Raw genomic sequence first — 17708 nt, forward strand, 5'->3', positions numbered from 1 at the left:
AATCATGAAAAAATTGACATGACCAAAATCATAGAAATAGCAAATTTCAGCCCATATTTGCTAAAGTCATAGATATTTAGGTAGAAGAAAAGAGAATAAAAATAGTTCTTTGGGGGGGAGGGGAGATGTTATGTGTGCATGAGAAGTGGCAGAAGGAGGGATAGGAGCCATCATAATGCTTTCAGTCCAGGCCCCAGTTATCAGATGAAAAACAAACTCTTCAGCTACTTCTACTTTGGATGTGTCCTAGACCCTGTTCTAGGACATTTTGGCTATCCTGAGTTAAATAAAAGTCATTATTTTATTTTGGAATAATGAAACCATAAGCAAGTCCACCCCCATCGCCCATGACATGCTTTCTAAAAGGACATAGCAACAGGACAATTCCAATCCTTTCTTTGGATGCCTCTGAATATGAACAGCTACTTGAGATAATGGAAATATCTTCCTCTTTTTTCTACATTGGGCAAAACTCTGAAAGAGTTAAGCATGTTGTATAGAATAAAACTGAAGGAGCTAAAACTTTATGAGAAAAGAGAAAAAAAAGAAGCAAAAAGCAGTTTATCCAGATGCTTCCTTTTCTTTCTAGGTTTAAGATGCATGTGTGTGTGTGTGCGTGTGTGCGTGTGTGTGTGTGTGTGTGTAGACTTGGCATTCCAACTACTAATTACTGTAGACATCTTTTAAAATTCATTTTAATTAAGGTAATGAGCTCTTCTTATAGGATTCTTACCTGGTTAGGTTCATACACCATTAGTCTATTCTGATACTGTGCGGTGTTAGTTACTCCACCTGTATGTAATGGATTAACACGTGTTAGAGCTTTCATGAATAAGAGATAGGATATTCCAACATAAGAATGAGATACAATTAAAGAAAAATTAGCTACTGTTGAGAATTTGTTTGTATACCCTTGTGGTGAACCTATGCCATAATTAAGAAGCTTATTTTGAAGCCGTTTCATTTTCAAGAAACATTTCAGAAGCAATCCAGTTGAGAGCAAGCAACAAGTATGCAGAGATTAGCAAGAGATCCCCAATTCTGGCAAGCTGCTCAACATGGCCAGAATGAGGGGAAATGAATAGAGAGGGAGGGGGAGTGCATACAGCACACAGACAAATCTCTGCAGTTTATGCCAGGAACATAGTTCTATAGAAAATTCTCGTCTTTAGCTAAATTGACAGTTTTAATCTCTAGTCTTCTATATACTAACACAGTGATATCCTGATAGCTCTTTAGAACAGTGGTTCTCAACCTTCTGGCCCTTTAAATACAGTTTCTCATTTTGTGACGCAACCATAAAATTATTTTCGTTGCTACTTCATAACTGTAATGTTGCTACTGTTATGAATCGTAATGTAAATATCTGATATGCAGGTTGGTCTTAGGCGACCCCTGTGAAAGGGTCGTTCGACCGCCAAAGGGGTCGCGACCCACAGGTTGAGAACCACTGCTTTAGAAGAACCATATCTAAGAAAAGACATTACTTATAAAAAGAAATCTAGCTGTGGTCAGTGTGGCTCAGTTGCTTGAGTGTTGCCCCATGTATCAAGAGGTCACTGGTTCAATCACCATCAGGGCACATGCCCTCGTTGCAGGCTGGATCCCCAGTAGGGGGCATGCAGGAGGCAGCTGATCAATGTTTCTCTCTCTCTCTCTTCCTCTTTCTCTCAAATCAATAAAAACATATTTTAAAAAAGAAATCTAGAACCAATGCTATCCAATAGAATATAACACGACTCACAAATGTGAGTCACATATGCAATTTTAACTATTCTAGTAGCCACATTAAAAGTAAAAACAGTGAAATTAAACCAAATATAAATTTCATTTCACTAAAAATAGCCAAAATATTATCTTTTCAACATGATATCAATGTAAAAAATATTGAGATTTTTTTTTCATATTGTCTTCAAAATCCAGTGTATAGTTGACATAGCATATCTCAGTCCAGATTAGCCACATTTCAAGCGCTCAGTAAACTACAAGTGGCTAATGTACATACTGGACAGCATAGTGCTAGAGCATAGTTGCTGCTGTCCTCAACTCTTTTAAAGCCCTCTTGACAACCGCTTAGATCCAAAACAACCTGAAACCTTCTGCTTAATCAAGAACAACTAAAAAAATCATTACACCTTTAGCCAAATTTCCCATACTTCTTTTCATGTTTGTGGTATACATCGAGCCCAATAAAACACAGAAATACTTGATTCTACTTTAATTTTTACCATTAAATGGAAAAGCTAAAAAATAAAGCAGCAAAAAGAAAATAATATGATATAAATGTTAGGCAATAACAGAAATATAAGTACCTCTCCCCTCCAATTCTGTCTTTAAAAATATTGTCTCACACATATTACTAGACACTTGTATAAAATGAATAACATTCTTATTTTAATAAGTATCACAAAGATTAGCAGCTACTTTTGCAATAAATATCTAAAATTGAAGCAGACCAAAAAGTTTCCTATTGAATTTTTTTTTGAAAGATCCAGAGACATTGGGGGCATGAAACAGATAGGGAAGTGGGGAGAAGGGCAGGAAGAGATTAACCAAACAATTTATATGCATATATGCATAAACCATGGACACATATAATAGTGTGGTAAAGGTCTGGAGGGAGGGGCGGGGGGAGCAGGAGGAAAGGGGTCAATGGGGGAAAAAAGGGGACATCTGTAATACTTTCAGCAATAAAGATAATTTTTTTTTAATGAGTACTGTTACAATACTGTCCAAGACAGCCTTATTCCTGTCAGCTTGACTATACACAGGCTTCTTCCTGCCTCTAGGCCCCTAACTTCCCTTTTCATAGAGCACTTACTTTAGAAAACTTTTAATTATAAATTCGTTCTGGGACTCTGTAAGAGATAAATCATTTAGGAAGCTTCTTGCAAGTTTTAGACTGAGGAATATCTTCCTCCAAGACCTGGAGCTATCCCACTGAAATGTAATCCCCAAGCAGACCATGCCCCTATCTCCCATTTTCTATGGAGGGGAGGAGCCTAACTTCGGTGGGTGCCAATCAGCAAACACAAATGTCCCAAACAGAGAAAAACATTTACCAACTCAGGGATAACTGAATGTGCGCAACAGTTCACATTGATCAACCTTCCTCCAAAGCCCTTCGGTACTTTTCCACTAGTTCACCCCTGGTCTTAAAAACCCTCTTGCAGCTGAAACCGGTTTGGCTCAGTGGATAGCGTCAGCCTGTGGACTGAAAGGTCCCAGGTTCAATTCCGGTCAAGGGCATGTACCTGGGTTGCGGGCACATCCCCAGTAGGAGATGTGCAGGAGGCAGCTGATCGATGTTTCTAACTCTCTGTCTCTCTCCCTTCCTCTCTGTAAACAAATCAATAAAATATATTTTTTTAAAAAACAAAAACCCTCTTGCCTCTTTTTTTCAGAGGAGTTGATTTCGGACTGCTTTCTGGTCTCTCTCCACTAGTGCCATAGTCTTGAATAAAGTCTTCCTTGTCTGTTTTACTTTGTCCATTATCACTTTTGCTTTGACAGTTCAGATACTTTAAATAGGTCACCTCCATCAACTCCATGGGCAGGTGTCAAGTCAACCAGAATGCAGAGGGTTAGTGCATAGCCCTCAACTGAGCTGAAATAGTCAATTAATACTAATGGATACAGGAAGGGGAGGGAACCTGTCCAGGTCAGTCATTACTCTCTCATTCAGCTCTGGTAAGGAGATTATATCTTTCATGTAATTGACCATGGCTATTATTAACTGGAGGGCTTTTTATTTTTGTAATTCTCTCTGAAGCTTGCAACCACTTTTTAAGCTTAATGAAAGATTTGTCCAAGGAGGAAATGCAAATAACAGAGAGAAATGAGCTTCCTGCCCTCAAAAAAAGTCTTTTTTGTGTTTCTCATTGAATGTCTCATTTTAAAAATGAAAAGAAAACACACTTGAGAAAGCTGAGGCTCAAGTGCCTACATGGAGTGAAAATGTATCTCAAAATAAATACAGCGGTATGTTTACTTTTCCCTCCCAACCTTCCTTTTCTTATCTGATTAAAAACTGAATGTGCTATAATTCTTTCTCCACAAGAATAACCAAACCTATTGAGACCTCACAAGTCTTCAGTATTAAAATGATTGCCAAGTTTGGATCTGGGCCATAACCGCCAGATTAATAGCCAGCTCACCTATAATCATTTCTCCAAATGAGAGGGAACAGAGGGTAAAGCTCCCACCCACTATTTCAAAACTCTGATGGCTTACCTACTTGTTTTAGAAATATGGGACAGAATTAATATCTACTGCAGTAAACTATCTGTTTATGACACTATTTGAAAATATTTACACTACTATATGTACCAAACTCTGCCCATTATAGATTAAATGCACCACCAGTGGATTAGAATGTAGCTATTACATCCTCTCTCCCAAGCAGGGCACACAGTTTATCTTTACCCTCTTCAGAATTATTATTTACTGTCTTCCACAGCTGCATCAGCTGCATTAAAATCTGCACTCAGTAATTAGATTCCTTACCCTCACATACAAATTCTCACTCACATGACAATGTTTAGAAATGAGATACTGGGTTACTAGTGGGGAGTAGAGACAGAAGTCCTAGTTAGTTATTTGGTTGATTACTTCTAGAATGTTAAACCACAGGAGGTGCCTAAAAAACCTAGTGCTGTAACTTTTGCCAAGTCAGGATTGCCAGGGAAAACCTTAGAAATTGGTTTTATTGTGTTTCCTTTTGAAATAATTTACAAATGAGCACATAAATAGAAACTGCTTCTCACTACAAAACAAGTTTTTTAAAAAGCCCCCAAGTTCTCCGTCCACCTGTCTCTGGCAGTGTTACTCATCGGCAGAGCTTGGTCATTACATTCCCTTCACATAACACTCTTCACTTTCAGATTCATCTGCTGAAATGAGATGCTAAGGATTTGCATACAGATTTGACTATACAAAAATAGATATGGAATTAATAACAGTCGCTATATGTTTTAATTTCTCCCAGATGGGGTACCCTTGCCTGCAGCGGTGTTCCTGGCTTTGAAAGTCATCAAGCTGATTTGTCTGCTCTGGGTTATGATGCCACATGCTGCTCCACTGTCCCCTGCAATCAAAGGCTTGCAAAGATAGATTCCAGGCCATCGAGTATATTTTATAGATTGGCAGTTTTGATCTCCCTCCCCCACCCCAGGGGGGAATAATCTGCATCTTAACAGCTTTCTATAGATACATCTGTCATTAAATATGCCATTTCGTATCAGCATCCATTTTTAAAGCCAAGTTTTCCCTAACTTTGAAGTGCCACGGACAAAGTGAAGACTTTCCACCAAAATTGAAAATGAACGACCCTGTCTTATACTTTTTTGCACTGTGACTTAAAGATATACAGCAGGTTCCCCCAAAGTCAAATAAGTCTTTAAAAACTGCCAGAAGGAATGAAAAGTTACCACCATGCTACCAGCAGTGAGCAATGCTTTCTATCATCAAGACAAGAGGAAAGCATTTTTCTTAAGCTTCCCTGTTCACCTCCCTACAAAGTGTTGTGACAAATGGATGAATGCGTACCGGAGAGAGGATGACAGGTGACTGCCAAACAAGCAATCTTTGTCTGCACTACTGAGAATTCACCGACTTCCAAAACCCACTCTGTTCAAGAGCAGCAACTGGTCAATGCTAGTGGAGTCTATAAAATTGTGTGTTTAGAAAAAACAACTTTCAATATTTGGTGATCAAGGTAGGTCAAGTCTGGGAGCTCTGCTAATTTTTTTTCAAGGACAGAAAATACCTCTGTTGACAGAGTCCCACACTAGTACAATACTAGTACCCACCCCGATGCAAAAAACCCAGTGTGCCCATGCCCTCGGGGGAGATGCTCCAAGCTGGAATTCTGCTGGCCAGTTCAAGATCACGGAAAACCAGCTCAGGTTCTCTGCCAAGTCTCTTGGAGGCCTGCAGTGCCCAGCTTCACGCCAGTCAGGGGGAGAGTTTCTGGACAGGCTGTGCTATCAACAGGCTCACTTATGACTCTATTCTTGGGGGGACCATTTAACACAGCCAAACTCAGGTTCCTTATAATCAACACAGAGATGATGAGATCTCTCATTGGTTTCAGATGAGCTATAGTGCACGGTATAGAGACAATCTACAAAGGGAAGTTTACTACAATACTGTACTAGTTTGTTATGAAAGTTTCATAAAAGGTACAAATGAGTATGTTTGGAATATAGAAAAAATAACTAAGTAAGTATGGAATACGAAATTAATAATGAACTAATTTTGTATTATGAAATAGATTTCTTATAACACTTTTTTTCCTAATAACCAGAATTACTGGCTGGCTTACAAGGATATCAAAGGCTGTTTCCTTCAATAGTTTAAGCATCTCCTCTGTAAAATCACTCTAGTTCTCAAAAGACTAAACCTTCACACTTAAGGTCTAATTATCAAAAGAATGACCTGATATTAGGCGTGAGTTCATATTAATCATTTTTTATAGGGACAAACTCATTATTAGTCCTTGATAAAAGGGACATCATGGGAATATTTGCAATAAATGCAAAAAATAAGCTTTTTATTATCAATTTTACAGATTAGACTGTCCATATTTTTGGAGTGTTTATAATGCTAAATAAACAATTAAAGCCAAGAGTCATTCTACTAAATTAGCATCACGAGCAGAAGTATACTTAATCCATGCATTAAATTAAAACTAGTATCCATTTTATTTCTGTCACACTTGAGCAAACCACACAAATGGATGACTAATTAATATACTCAAAATCTGCAAAGAAAGTCTCGAATTTACAAACTATAAAGGAAGGGTTGATGCAGCTGAAAATAAATTGTATTTATGTTACCTAGAGTGAACAGATATAAACTTGTGACCCAAAATATGTAAAGTATGCCAAATGTGCTATTTTAAATTAATGAAATGATAAACAAGGGTAAAATCTACCTCAATGCAGATGTCAGCTGCCCTTTAAAATCTTAATAAAATTCCCTCTCCCATTCCTCATTTTACAGAAAGCTGAAATCCTGCCTCCAAAGATTTCTGCATGTTCCTAGCAGGGTTAACCTCTGAAGGTCATTTCTGCTTGTCTCTGTTGTCCTGGCTTAGCTGGGTTGTTGCTGGCTCTTTTATCACCCTCCTGCCATTAACCAATTATTCAGCCATTCCCCATTTCTATGATAAAGCTTTAATCTTCTCTCCTCTTAGGAAGAAAGAAAATGACTTATTTCCCATATTCGTAGGTAGAGGAATTTAGCTCACTATTCTACCTTCTTTTTCTAGGTTCATAGACACAAATGGATCACCTAACCAAAGGCTTTTCTCTTTTCTCTCCTTGAGAGGAATTCTGGAGTCAATGGGTTAGACTTTTTTTTTTCTTCTAATTAACTAAACTAACAATTTTAAAGGCCACTGGATGACTATCCTATATAATAAAAGGCTAATAGGCAAATTGTCCCCTCTGGAGTTCAACCAGGAGACTGGGAATTCAATTGCTTGCTATGATGTGCGCTGACCACCAGGGGGTGACACAGAGCATGGCGGGTGACCATTGGTGGTGGTGGGGCACTGAGGGAGCGAAGGAAGGAGGAGACCGGGAACATGATCGGCCCTGATTGCAGGCTAGGCCTAGGGAACCTACCCATGCACGAATTTCATGCACTGGGCCTCTAGTATTAAATATAACATGTAATCCTTGCAGAAAACAATGTTCTAATCTAAACCAGATGCAGTTTAGAGTTAGCTCCATATTATCACTAAATTTCTTTTTAACTTTGTGTTACATTTATGGTTTAGAAACTGAACTACAGAACCACAGAAAGGAAGACGTTATGTGGCTCCGTTCTATGTCCTGGGAAAGACAGTCAGTTAAACCATAAAAGACAAACAAATGATTGTTGATTCTAAACAACTCTCCAGGTTTGACTGTTCTCCAGTGTATCATGTCATTTGGAAGTTCTTCTGACCATGTGGGCATGTTTTGAGATCTTTGTTGTAGTGATAAACAACTAGTTTGTGTGGTTTCATGGGAAAAACATGGTTTTCAGAAGCCAGAGGCACAAATTCCAATTTTATAAAATACTAACTATGTGATCTGGGAAATCATGTAACCACTTTAAGCCTCTTTCTCTGAGCAGTAATCTGAGGGTAAATAAAGTGCTATTTCTCCAGGGGAGCAAGCTAGGATGAAAGCTTTGTTAATTATTTTGGAGAAAGTAGGTTATCTGATTGTTTGGCTTCCATCTCAGCTGTAGTGGCTTTTTAAAATATTTTTTATTTTTATATTTATTTATTTATTTTTAATATTTTTACTTATTTCAGAGAGGAAGAGAGAGAGAGAGAAAGAGAGAGAGAGAGAGAAACATCAATGGTGAGAGAGAATCATTGATCAGCTGCCTCCTGCATGTCCACTACTGGGGATTGAGCCCACAACCTGGGCATGTGCCCTTGACTGGAATCGAACCTGTGACCCTTCCGTCTGCAGGCTGATGCTCTACCTACTGAACCAAACCAGCTAGGGCTTTTTATATTTATATTTAATAAAATTTATTGGGGTGACACTGGCTAATAAAATTATATAAGTTTCAAGTGTACAATTCTATGATACATGGTCTGTATATTGCAGTGGTTTTGTTTTCATCTCTTTCAGATGGGGAGTAGTAAAGGTTGGGGCAGCAGTGAAAAAAGAGGAGAAAAAGTAACTGCCAGGGCAGCTGCTTGCTACAATGAAGCAGCAAAGAAGATTTTAATCTTAGTGGACATTCCGGTTCGCTAGGAACCTGTAAGCGGACAGGCCGAGTGATCAAGCTCCAAACCTCTACCAGGCAGGTGACGTCATCATGCGGGAGCCGCCTCCAGGGGCAGCAAACGCTGCCTTCTGTGCTCACTCCCTCAGCACACCTGGTTCTCCCTCAAGCAAACCTTAAGCCCTTGACACGCACCTAACGGGAATGCCAGCATGCTGACCTTCTTCCAACAGCATCCTTGAGGTATTCCCAGACTAAAAGCCACCCATCATGACTGAATCCAAGGATCTGCCTTCTCCAGTTCTCTGCTGAGCACGGACCAAAAAGAGGACAGATATTTGCAAACCGAGTTGCCATACTTTTGTGGCTCTCAACCTCAGCATGGGCTCTGGCACAATCTCTTTACAATAGGTCATTTTCCTCTGTTTTCTCTCGGAGGCTTCTTCCAAGGCCACTTCCTTCAGGAGCTCTACCGAGTCCTGACACTGCACAACCTCGACAGGCAACCCTGTCTCTCGCTGACTCCATTAAGAAGGCACCTACTCAGGTTCCTGCCTCTCCCCTGTGGCAGTATCCACATCCAGCACTGCCTCCTGCCCTCCAGGCCTGGAGCTTGAGGGGTCTCCCCTCCTGTCCCAGACTGAATCCCTCCCAATCTCTTCTCGCCTGTTAGGGACCCTGTGTCTGTCAATACTGAATCTCCCGGACTTACCACTATTCCTGACACCTGGGCGGTGCTCTCAGCATTTAGTGACCAAGGATGCCCCTCTTCCCTTCACCTTCCATTTGACTCTCTCCTTTCTCTTATCTGTGCATTCGCTTAATGCACTCACATCCTTTAAAAAAAAAGTCCCTCCTTTGACCCTGGATTTCCTCCTCTGGCTACTCTCTCTTTTCTCAGCCAAACTTACTTCTTTTTCTTTCCTTCCTATCCTCTTTTTCCTTCCTAAAGCCAAAATGCTATTTATTAATTTACAATGAAAAAAGATGTGCTGTCACACGGACAGAAATATGTGTGTACCTAGAAACAGCACATTCTCTCCCTGTCGGCAGGAGCATAATGATCAGAAAGCTGTCTGGTGAGATCAGATACAGGGAATGAAGTTTAGTCTAAAGGGGAAGCTAGAATGCAGTGGAAGCTAGAATGCAGTTTTCACGTCCTCACTTTCCTTTTACACTGCATTCTAGCCTCCAATTTCTAGCATTGCATCCTAGTTTCAACCTTCTCCACTCCCCTGACATGGCTTTCACTGAAATTACCAAGTAGGTCCTGACTGAGAAATGCAGAGGAGATATTTCGGACCTGTAGTAGTGGATGCCACTCACCCGCCCTTCTGTAACATCCTTAGTTCCCCTTCTCTGCATCTTCCTCAATCGTGTTTCCCAACCTTCTGCCCTTGTCCCCTTTCCAGAGCATCTCTTGCCCATCTGTCTCCTCACACTCTCCACCACCTCTTTGTATCTCTCTAGATTTGCTGTGAGAACCTCCTCGCTTACATTTGCTCTGAGAAACAGAAGGCAAGATCCCCTCTCTGAGTCTGAGGGGAGGGGGTTTTGAGGGAAGTGAGGATGCTAGTGGAGAGTGGAGAGAGGTCTTGGGGAGCCCCTGCTAACTGGCTCCTCCCCCGGGGCTTGCTGCCCAGTCACAGACACAGACAAAGTGGACCACTGAATTTGTCTAGCACTGTGCTTTCCAGGGGGCAAGAGAATTACTGAAATGATTGGACCATGAAGCCCTAGCATGAGGTCAGGAAGGTTCATGAGTAAGTAGGAAGTAGCCAATGGACCAGTGGCCTAGTTAGACTAAAGGTGCTACAAAATTGCTTGAAATCTCTCATGTCCTTTGCACTAATTCCCCCCTGCTTTGCACTATTTCTGTACCTAGGAAAGACTTCTGCCCTCATACAGAGCATATGCTGTACTATAATTATCTTTTAAAAGTCTGTTCCTTCTGCTATACCAAGAGCCCCAGCATAAGACCCATGTCTTCCTCTCCTTTGTCCCTCCAGCACTAGCCTGAGTAAGACTTAACAAGCCTAGGAACCTTGCTCAGCATCTCCTGGTTGGTGAGAAGTGCAGCAAGTTTCATGTGTGTGACCCTAGTCTGTGACCTCCGTGCACCACAACCCAGCCTCTGCCATGCCATCTGCTAGTTCCCAATATTTTGTATATAATTTTTTAGATGCAAGCACAGTATTTGCACAGATAGGCTAAAGCTAAAGCTATGGCATTAAAATAATGTTAATGAAAATTTACATAGTTCTAATTTTAATGAATACTAGAAAAGCCAAAACCCCTTTAGTAGGTTTGAATAAATTAAAGTTATTTAAAATGGGGCAATGCAAGCTTCATCTAAATTTAATCAACATAAAACTAAGCATATCTTCTACAGAGTTAAAGAAGCTTTAACAACTATTCTCTCATTAATGAAATATCTGCAAAAATCTTTGACTGTCAGCTCCTGGAGGGCCGGAAGTATGTTTGCTGAATTAATCTTATTTATCTATGAGCCAGCATTAGTCTTAATAAGAATGCAGCATTCACCAAATGCAGTAGCATTTGTCTTATTTTTATAGTTTTAAAAATAAACTGATTTTGTCATTAGCTTCCCATTATCCTGATGCTTTTTGACAAAAATGAAAAGGTAAGTTGTTCTGCAAGGTGAATTCAGGATTAACTTTCACTCACACACACACACAAAAGGATCTTTTTAGTACTTCACAGACAATACCTCACAATGGAGAGCAGACCTTTCAAAGCACAACTGGAGGATGTTTAATTCTTATTTTATTTCGGTATTGTGAATTTCAAGTGGAAATGATGTGCAGCATTTGTGAATTGGGTCACAATGGCAAATACTACAGGAACCTGTAAAATACGACTGTCTCTAATATCCTAAATCAAATGCTAATGGGCATATCCATACAGCCTGATTTTCTGAATTCATCTCTCCTTGCCTCACTTTAAAAACCATGAAAAGATGTTCAAGGTGTCCTGACCCCAAAACGAACAGAGAAAGGGAAGGGGGTTTGAGGAGAAATAGGGCACACAGAAAATTATGAGTCTCCAAAGAACATTCATGTGTTCTCGGGCACAAAAATTGAGGCCCAAATCCACATTCTATAATCCGTACTACCTCTACCTCAGGCAAAGCTTGCAAAATACCAGAAGAATGTCAATGACCCAGTCCCCCATCAATTAAATTGGAAATAATTGATTATTTAGTAAAGGATAAGGAATAGCCTCAAACAGTTTCATCTGCTCCAATAAATCAGGGTAACTCTTCGAAATCAGTGATAGTCAGTGTGAAATATATCTGTCTTTTTTAAAAGGGGCCCATTAGCAAATCTTGTTGCCCGCCTACCCTATCCATGGTTAGATTCACAATTGATTTATTATAAGCTGGGCTTGAAAAAAGAGGCAGACGACTTAAGGTATTAGAAATGTCACTGGTGATTTCCTCCTCTTTCCAATTAAAAGTACTGCACTATACACAGGGAAGAGTGTTTTTCATCTCAAGTACACAGTAGGGAGAAACAAACCTGAGAAAATTGTGATTGTTTTCATTAAGTGTGGTTAACACAGGCAGCGTACATTAGTGAAAAAAAAAAAGAACAAAGAAAATGTATTTCTTTTTACAGTAGGAAAAAAACAGAGTGATATAGCAATAAGGTCTGTAATAAGTTGATGCATTTAATAAAACGGAATTATATGGACCCATATTGAAGTAGAAGTCAGCTTGATACCAGGTGATAGCTATAGCCAGTCTAAGGTACGCTTCAGTACCTTTTTAAGGCTTCACTAAAGAAAGTACTAAGTAGTTATATCCTTAAGACTATGTAAGGGAAACTCCAGCATTTTTTAAAAAGCTAGTTTTGTAGTAAAAAAAAAAAGAGAAATATTTATACAACTATTTGTGAGAAATTCATGCAAAATTCAGAAGATGTTGTTAATGTAGGAATGCAGTACATTAACAACATATGAAAACTAAATGAGTCAATGGAAGGAATATAAATTGGAAGAAAATATAAATTACATTAAGTTCATAAATTTCATTAAATTCATCATTGTTTTGTTATCCAAGTCAGGTAGAGATCTGTTCTTTCTATACCACAGACTTATTTATAGCCAACTTTGAAGTTTCTTCAGCAAAGGGTTACAGCCCTGGTAGTTATTTTTTTAACTATTGAAATTTATACTTAAAGAGAAAGGAACAAATCATATGAGGCTTTTATTGAAATACTAGAGGCCCGGTGCACGAAATTCGTGCACTGGGGGGTGGGGGGTCCCTCAGCCCAGCCTTCCCCCTCTCACAGTCTGGGAGCCCTCAGGGGATGTCCTACTGATGGCTTAGGGGGAGGCTCAGAGCAGGCACCGTGTGTGTGTGCGTGTGTGTGTGTGTGTGTGTGTGTGTGTGTCCCCACTGGGGGCCTGCCCCCAACCGCATCTGAGGCTTGGAGCAGGTGCCCCTCTGTGTTGATCTCTCAGGCTCCAGGCTGCACCTGCGTGTTGTTCTCTCAGGCTCGGGCCCACGTCCGGCCCCTCCTCCTGAGCTGGTCGTGACCGTTATGGAGTCTTGACCTCATTTGCATATTACTGCTATATATATATATATATATATATATATATATATACACACACACACACATACATACATACATATATTAACATGTACACTTATATCAAATGTTTGTTTGGTATATAGGATCAGTAATTGTTGGGTCCACCTCATTATCCTCTTCTTTAGTCATAATCTCAGCTTCATTCATTCATTACCAAGCACTTGAGCCCTGACATAAGCTGGGTTCTTCAGTGAAAATTGGTAAATTGCAAATAACTGAGGCACTACCCACGAAAAGCGAGACTGTGGCTTTCTCCTTGGTTACTGAGGACAGCAGAAGGAAAAAATGGGCAGAGTCCAAACAAATTTAGTTTAAATGCAAGGGAAAATGTTGTCAGAGCAGAAGTTAAACCACTAGGGGAGACTGTTGAAGGCAGCTGAGAAGCATTCACAGGTGTACTTAAAAATGAGTGTTTCTTCTCCCTGCAAACATCTCAGAATTACTCTTAGTATAGCAGGTCCTCAAATAACATCATTTCGTTCAATGTCACTTTGTTAGAATGTAGTTGAGATGCCATAGGAACTTAACTCTTGTTTATATCAACCACCCATGGTAAAATAGGTTTCCTTATATGTCATTTTGCTTAAAGTCACAGACCTGATTGATGTCATTAATTGAAGACTTACAGTATTTGATTTTCCTCTTTGACCTTGAGATAGAAATTCAAGTTCTATTTGGGTTGTTTAACATCATGTCAGGGCTTAAGTGCTTGAGTATCCTCCAACTAAGAGAAGATACAACTTTCTTCCCCAATAGGCAAACCTTTCAAAGGAGAACATTTTAGGTCTTTTCAATAATACAGTGGTTCTCAACCTTCTGGCCCTTTAAATATAGTTCCTCATGTTGTGACCCAACCATAAAATTATTTTCGTTGCTACTTCATAACTGTAATGTTGCTAATGTTATGAATTGTAATGTAAATATCTGATATGCAGGATGGTCTTGGCGACCCCTGTGAAAAGGTCATTCGACCACCAAAGGAGTCGCGACCCACAGGTTGAGAACCGCTGCAATAATAGAACTGGAAACACAGGTTGATACTGAGATGTTAATACATATGCCCCGACGACTTCTTCTGCACAAGTGAAAAGGCAGCACTGGGGAATTTGAAGAAGTATGTGGATGTGGATGAAACAAGAGTGGAAGCAAGTGAATAACTGCTGGAGCTAGGGTCATGGGTACATGAAGTTCATTACACTAGCCTCTCTATTTTTTCCATCATCAAAAGGCTTTTTTAAAAATGAGAAAAAAGGAAACTAAAATAATAATGCCTGCCAAATGATCAGAAAGAATGGAAGACTAATTAGGAATGAAGGATTAGGATGCCATGAGTCACTACACAGGTAATATAAAACATTACTTTAGCCAATAGTTTCAATCCCTTCCCTCAATGCACAGCAATCCTCTTACCTGGATACCCATTGCTATACCCATCAAAATGGGTTTCCTGGGCTTTTATTTTGCCTGCCCTGGCTTTGATGAAAGACTCATAGTCAGGCAGCCCAGGGTAAAGGTAAAGGCAAAGGTGTGCAATACAATCCATGAATATCAAAAGCTGACAATCTAAACAACAGAAGGTTTGGTCAAAAAAGAGGTGTGATGGGCTATTAACTCCCATCTTGAATTTTTCCTTCACTAAGCACTCAGAAAGTCATAATTCTATATCGAGTAGGTACTCAATCAATGAATGTTAATTAGCCAAAAATGGCAGTTTTGGCTCATTCATCCAATTACACATGGCCACACTACCAAAGCTTGACTTTTAAATTTATCCCACAATGAAAGTGTTTCTTGACAAATCCAACACAGGAGGCATTTTCTACCTGATATCCAGAGAAGGCCATCTGCCACGTAGCCAGCGTGACAGGAAAGGGACCTGTCAAAGGACTGCACAAAAGTCCACTTGTTCTTCTTGGGGCAATATCTCTCGACTGTGGGCAGAACCTGGCGCAGCTCATTTCTGCCCCCAACTGCATAGAGGTATTCGTCCATGGCACCCAGCACAAAATGCTCCCGACAGTTTTTCATGGGCGCGATCTCTGCCCAGGAATTACTGCGGGGGTCATAGCGACAGGCAGTCCTCACAGCACACGTCCGGCCAGTGGCGTGCTCCACTTCCCCTCCTGCCACAAACAGAAAGTCCCCCATGACGGCCACACAGTGGTGGCTCCTTCCCACGGGCATGGGGGCCAGCTCGCTCCAGTTGGCAATGGCAGCTATGAGAGCGTTCTCCTGGTCCACAGGATTGAAGTACCGAAGTTCCTTGACTTTACAGACCTCGCGCTTCTTCCCGCCGATGATATACAGAGTGTCTGACTGGAACCTGGGTTTGGTCCTGCAGGTCTGCCACACGGGCTGTGCGTAGATGCTCTGGTGGTACTCCAGGGCCTCATTGACAAGAGCCGTTGCAGTCTCACTTGCCTGGACGAGGGGGTGGGACAGGGCAACTGTATGGAGAGTATCCACATCCATCAGGCCAAAGCGGATATACTGCAGGAGCTCATCCATGTACTGGTAATGGCAGTTGTGTTCCAACCACCTCACGGCTAGCTGAAACAGAGGGAGGGGAGGGGAGAGGGCAATACAAAGGTAAGAAAGAGAGCCTAAACAAGGGCATGTAGAAGGCCACTGTGTATCCTTTCAGACACTTAACATTTTTTTCTTACAAATCATATTTTGATACCTGTTGAGAATTTTCTCCCCCTGCATCAGCAACCCCCCTCCTCCCCCACAAAACAACATAAAAGAACTCAAGACATTGTTGTAGGCGTTAGAAACAATGTTAAGCAACAGTAATGGGGACTTTAAGCTATCACTTGGAGTGAACAATAATCACTTTTTATTTTATTTTTAAAAATATTTTTATTGATTTCAGAGAGGAAGGGAGAAAGGAGAGGGAGAGATGGAAACATCAATGATGAGAGAGAATCATTGATTGGCTGCCTCCCACTGGGGATCAGAGCCTGCAGCCAGGGCATGTGCCCTGACTGGGAATCAAACATGATCTCCTGGTTCATAGGTTGACGGTCAACCACTGAGCCATACCAGCCGGGCAATAATCACTTTTCAAAGAATAAAAATATTGTGGTGAGGCAGCCTGTTCCCTTACATTTCATGCAAAAGAGGCCTGATACACCCCACCCCAGGAAATGTCAATGGTGAGTGGTGTCATCACAGTTCAAGCAATGTATGTCAGCCCATGAGTCAAGGTGCTGTATCAATGTAAGTAATGTAAGAAAATATGTGATCATCTGAGACCACAGGGTATACTTGAGAGAAAATCAATATGACACTAGTAGAATGATTTAGAAAGGAAAAGGACTTTTTCCCCTGCCCCTTTGGTTAGTATATCAGTCAGGAAGCAAGAAAAGAAAAAGGAAGATTGAAATCTATCAATTTAAATTTTTTTCTCAATTAGTTTTCATCTTCAAGACAGTTGTTATTTGCCCATGTAAGATATTGGCAATTTGTTAGAGCCTTTCCCCCAGAAACAGGATATAGAAGAGATTATCTTTGTATTATGAACAACATAGCACAATGTAATCCTAACCTTTTTATTTAGGCCCAGATCACTTTCAGGAAAAAAAGTTGTAAGAACTTATGGCTACAGATAAAGAGAATGTCTTAAACTAAAGTAGGTGCCATAAATAACAAAACTGAACAGTAGTTTAGAAAATACCATCAACAAAACACTAACTCATGTAATGGAGCACCCGAAGAAATTTAATTAATGTGAGTTAATATTTAAGTTTGGCAAACTTGTCCACACATTAGCATAAAGAAGTATATTTAATATCTCCAGTCACCATATCTGATATGAACAATTCTGTGCAGCACCTATATTAAGCTCAATCTCCCAGGCAATACAAATGTGGGTCTGAAGGAACAGCATGGAAAAGTAAAGTAATGGCCCAGCTGGTGTGGCTCATCATCATATGCACATCAACCTATGAACCAGGAGGTCAAGGTTCAATTCCCAGTTAGGGCACATGCCCGGGTTGTGGGCTAGATCCCAAGTTGGGGGTGTGCAGGAGGAAGACCATCAAATATTCTCTCTCATCATTGATGTTTCTATCTCTCTCTCCCTCTCCTTCCTCTCTGAAATCAATTTTTTAAAGAAGTAAAGTAATGAATTAGAATTCTGAATAATTTTTTTTTACTTGCTTTCTGTCCTCGTAATAAGGATCACTAAACTCTCCAAAACACTAGATCAGTGGTTCTCAACCTGTGGGTCGCGACCCCTTTGGCGGTTGAATGACCCTTTCACAGGGGTCGCCTAAAACCATCCTGCATAACAGATATTTACATTATGATTCATAACAGTAGCAACATTACAGTTATGAAGTAGCA

At 40.3% G+C, this 17708-nt stretch overlaps 1 protein-coding gene across 8 annotated transcripts in view; it reads right to left on the minus strand.

The window, feature by feature from the left end:
* KLHL32 (kelch like family member 32) overlaps positions 1 to 17708 on the minus strand; it is a 217679-nt gene that overhangs the window by 18396 nt on the left and 181575 nt on the right. For all 8 annotated transcript variants that reach the window (XM_036317421.1, XM_036317420.1, XM_036317419.1 and 5 more), the window contains 2 exons: positions 15182 to 15908; positions 734 to 792 (listed from right to left, as the gene is read on the minus strand). In XM_036317421.1, coding sequence (XP_036173314.1) covers positions 734 to 792; positions 15182 to 15908 — 786 coding nt within the window. The remainder of the gene's footprint in view (positions 1 to 733; positions 793 to 15181; positions 15909 to 17708) is intronic.

The sequence above is a fragment of the Myotis myotis genome, unplaced genomic scaffold, assembly GCF_014108235.1.
Source record: "Myotis myotis isolate mMyoMyo1 unplaced genomic scaffold, mMyoMyo1.p scaffold_m19_p_7, whole genome shotgun sequence".
NCBI lineage: Eukaryota > Metazoa > Chordata > Mammalia > Chiroptera > Vespertilionidae > Myotis > Myotis myotis.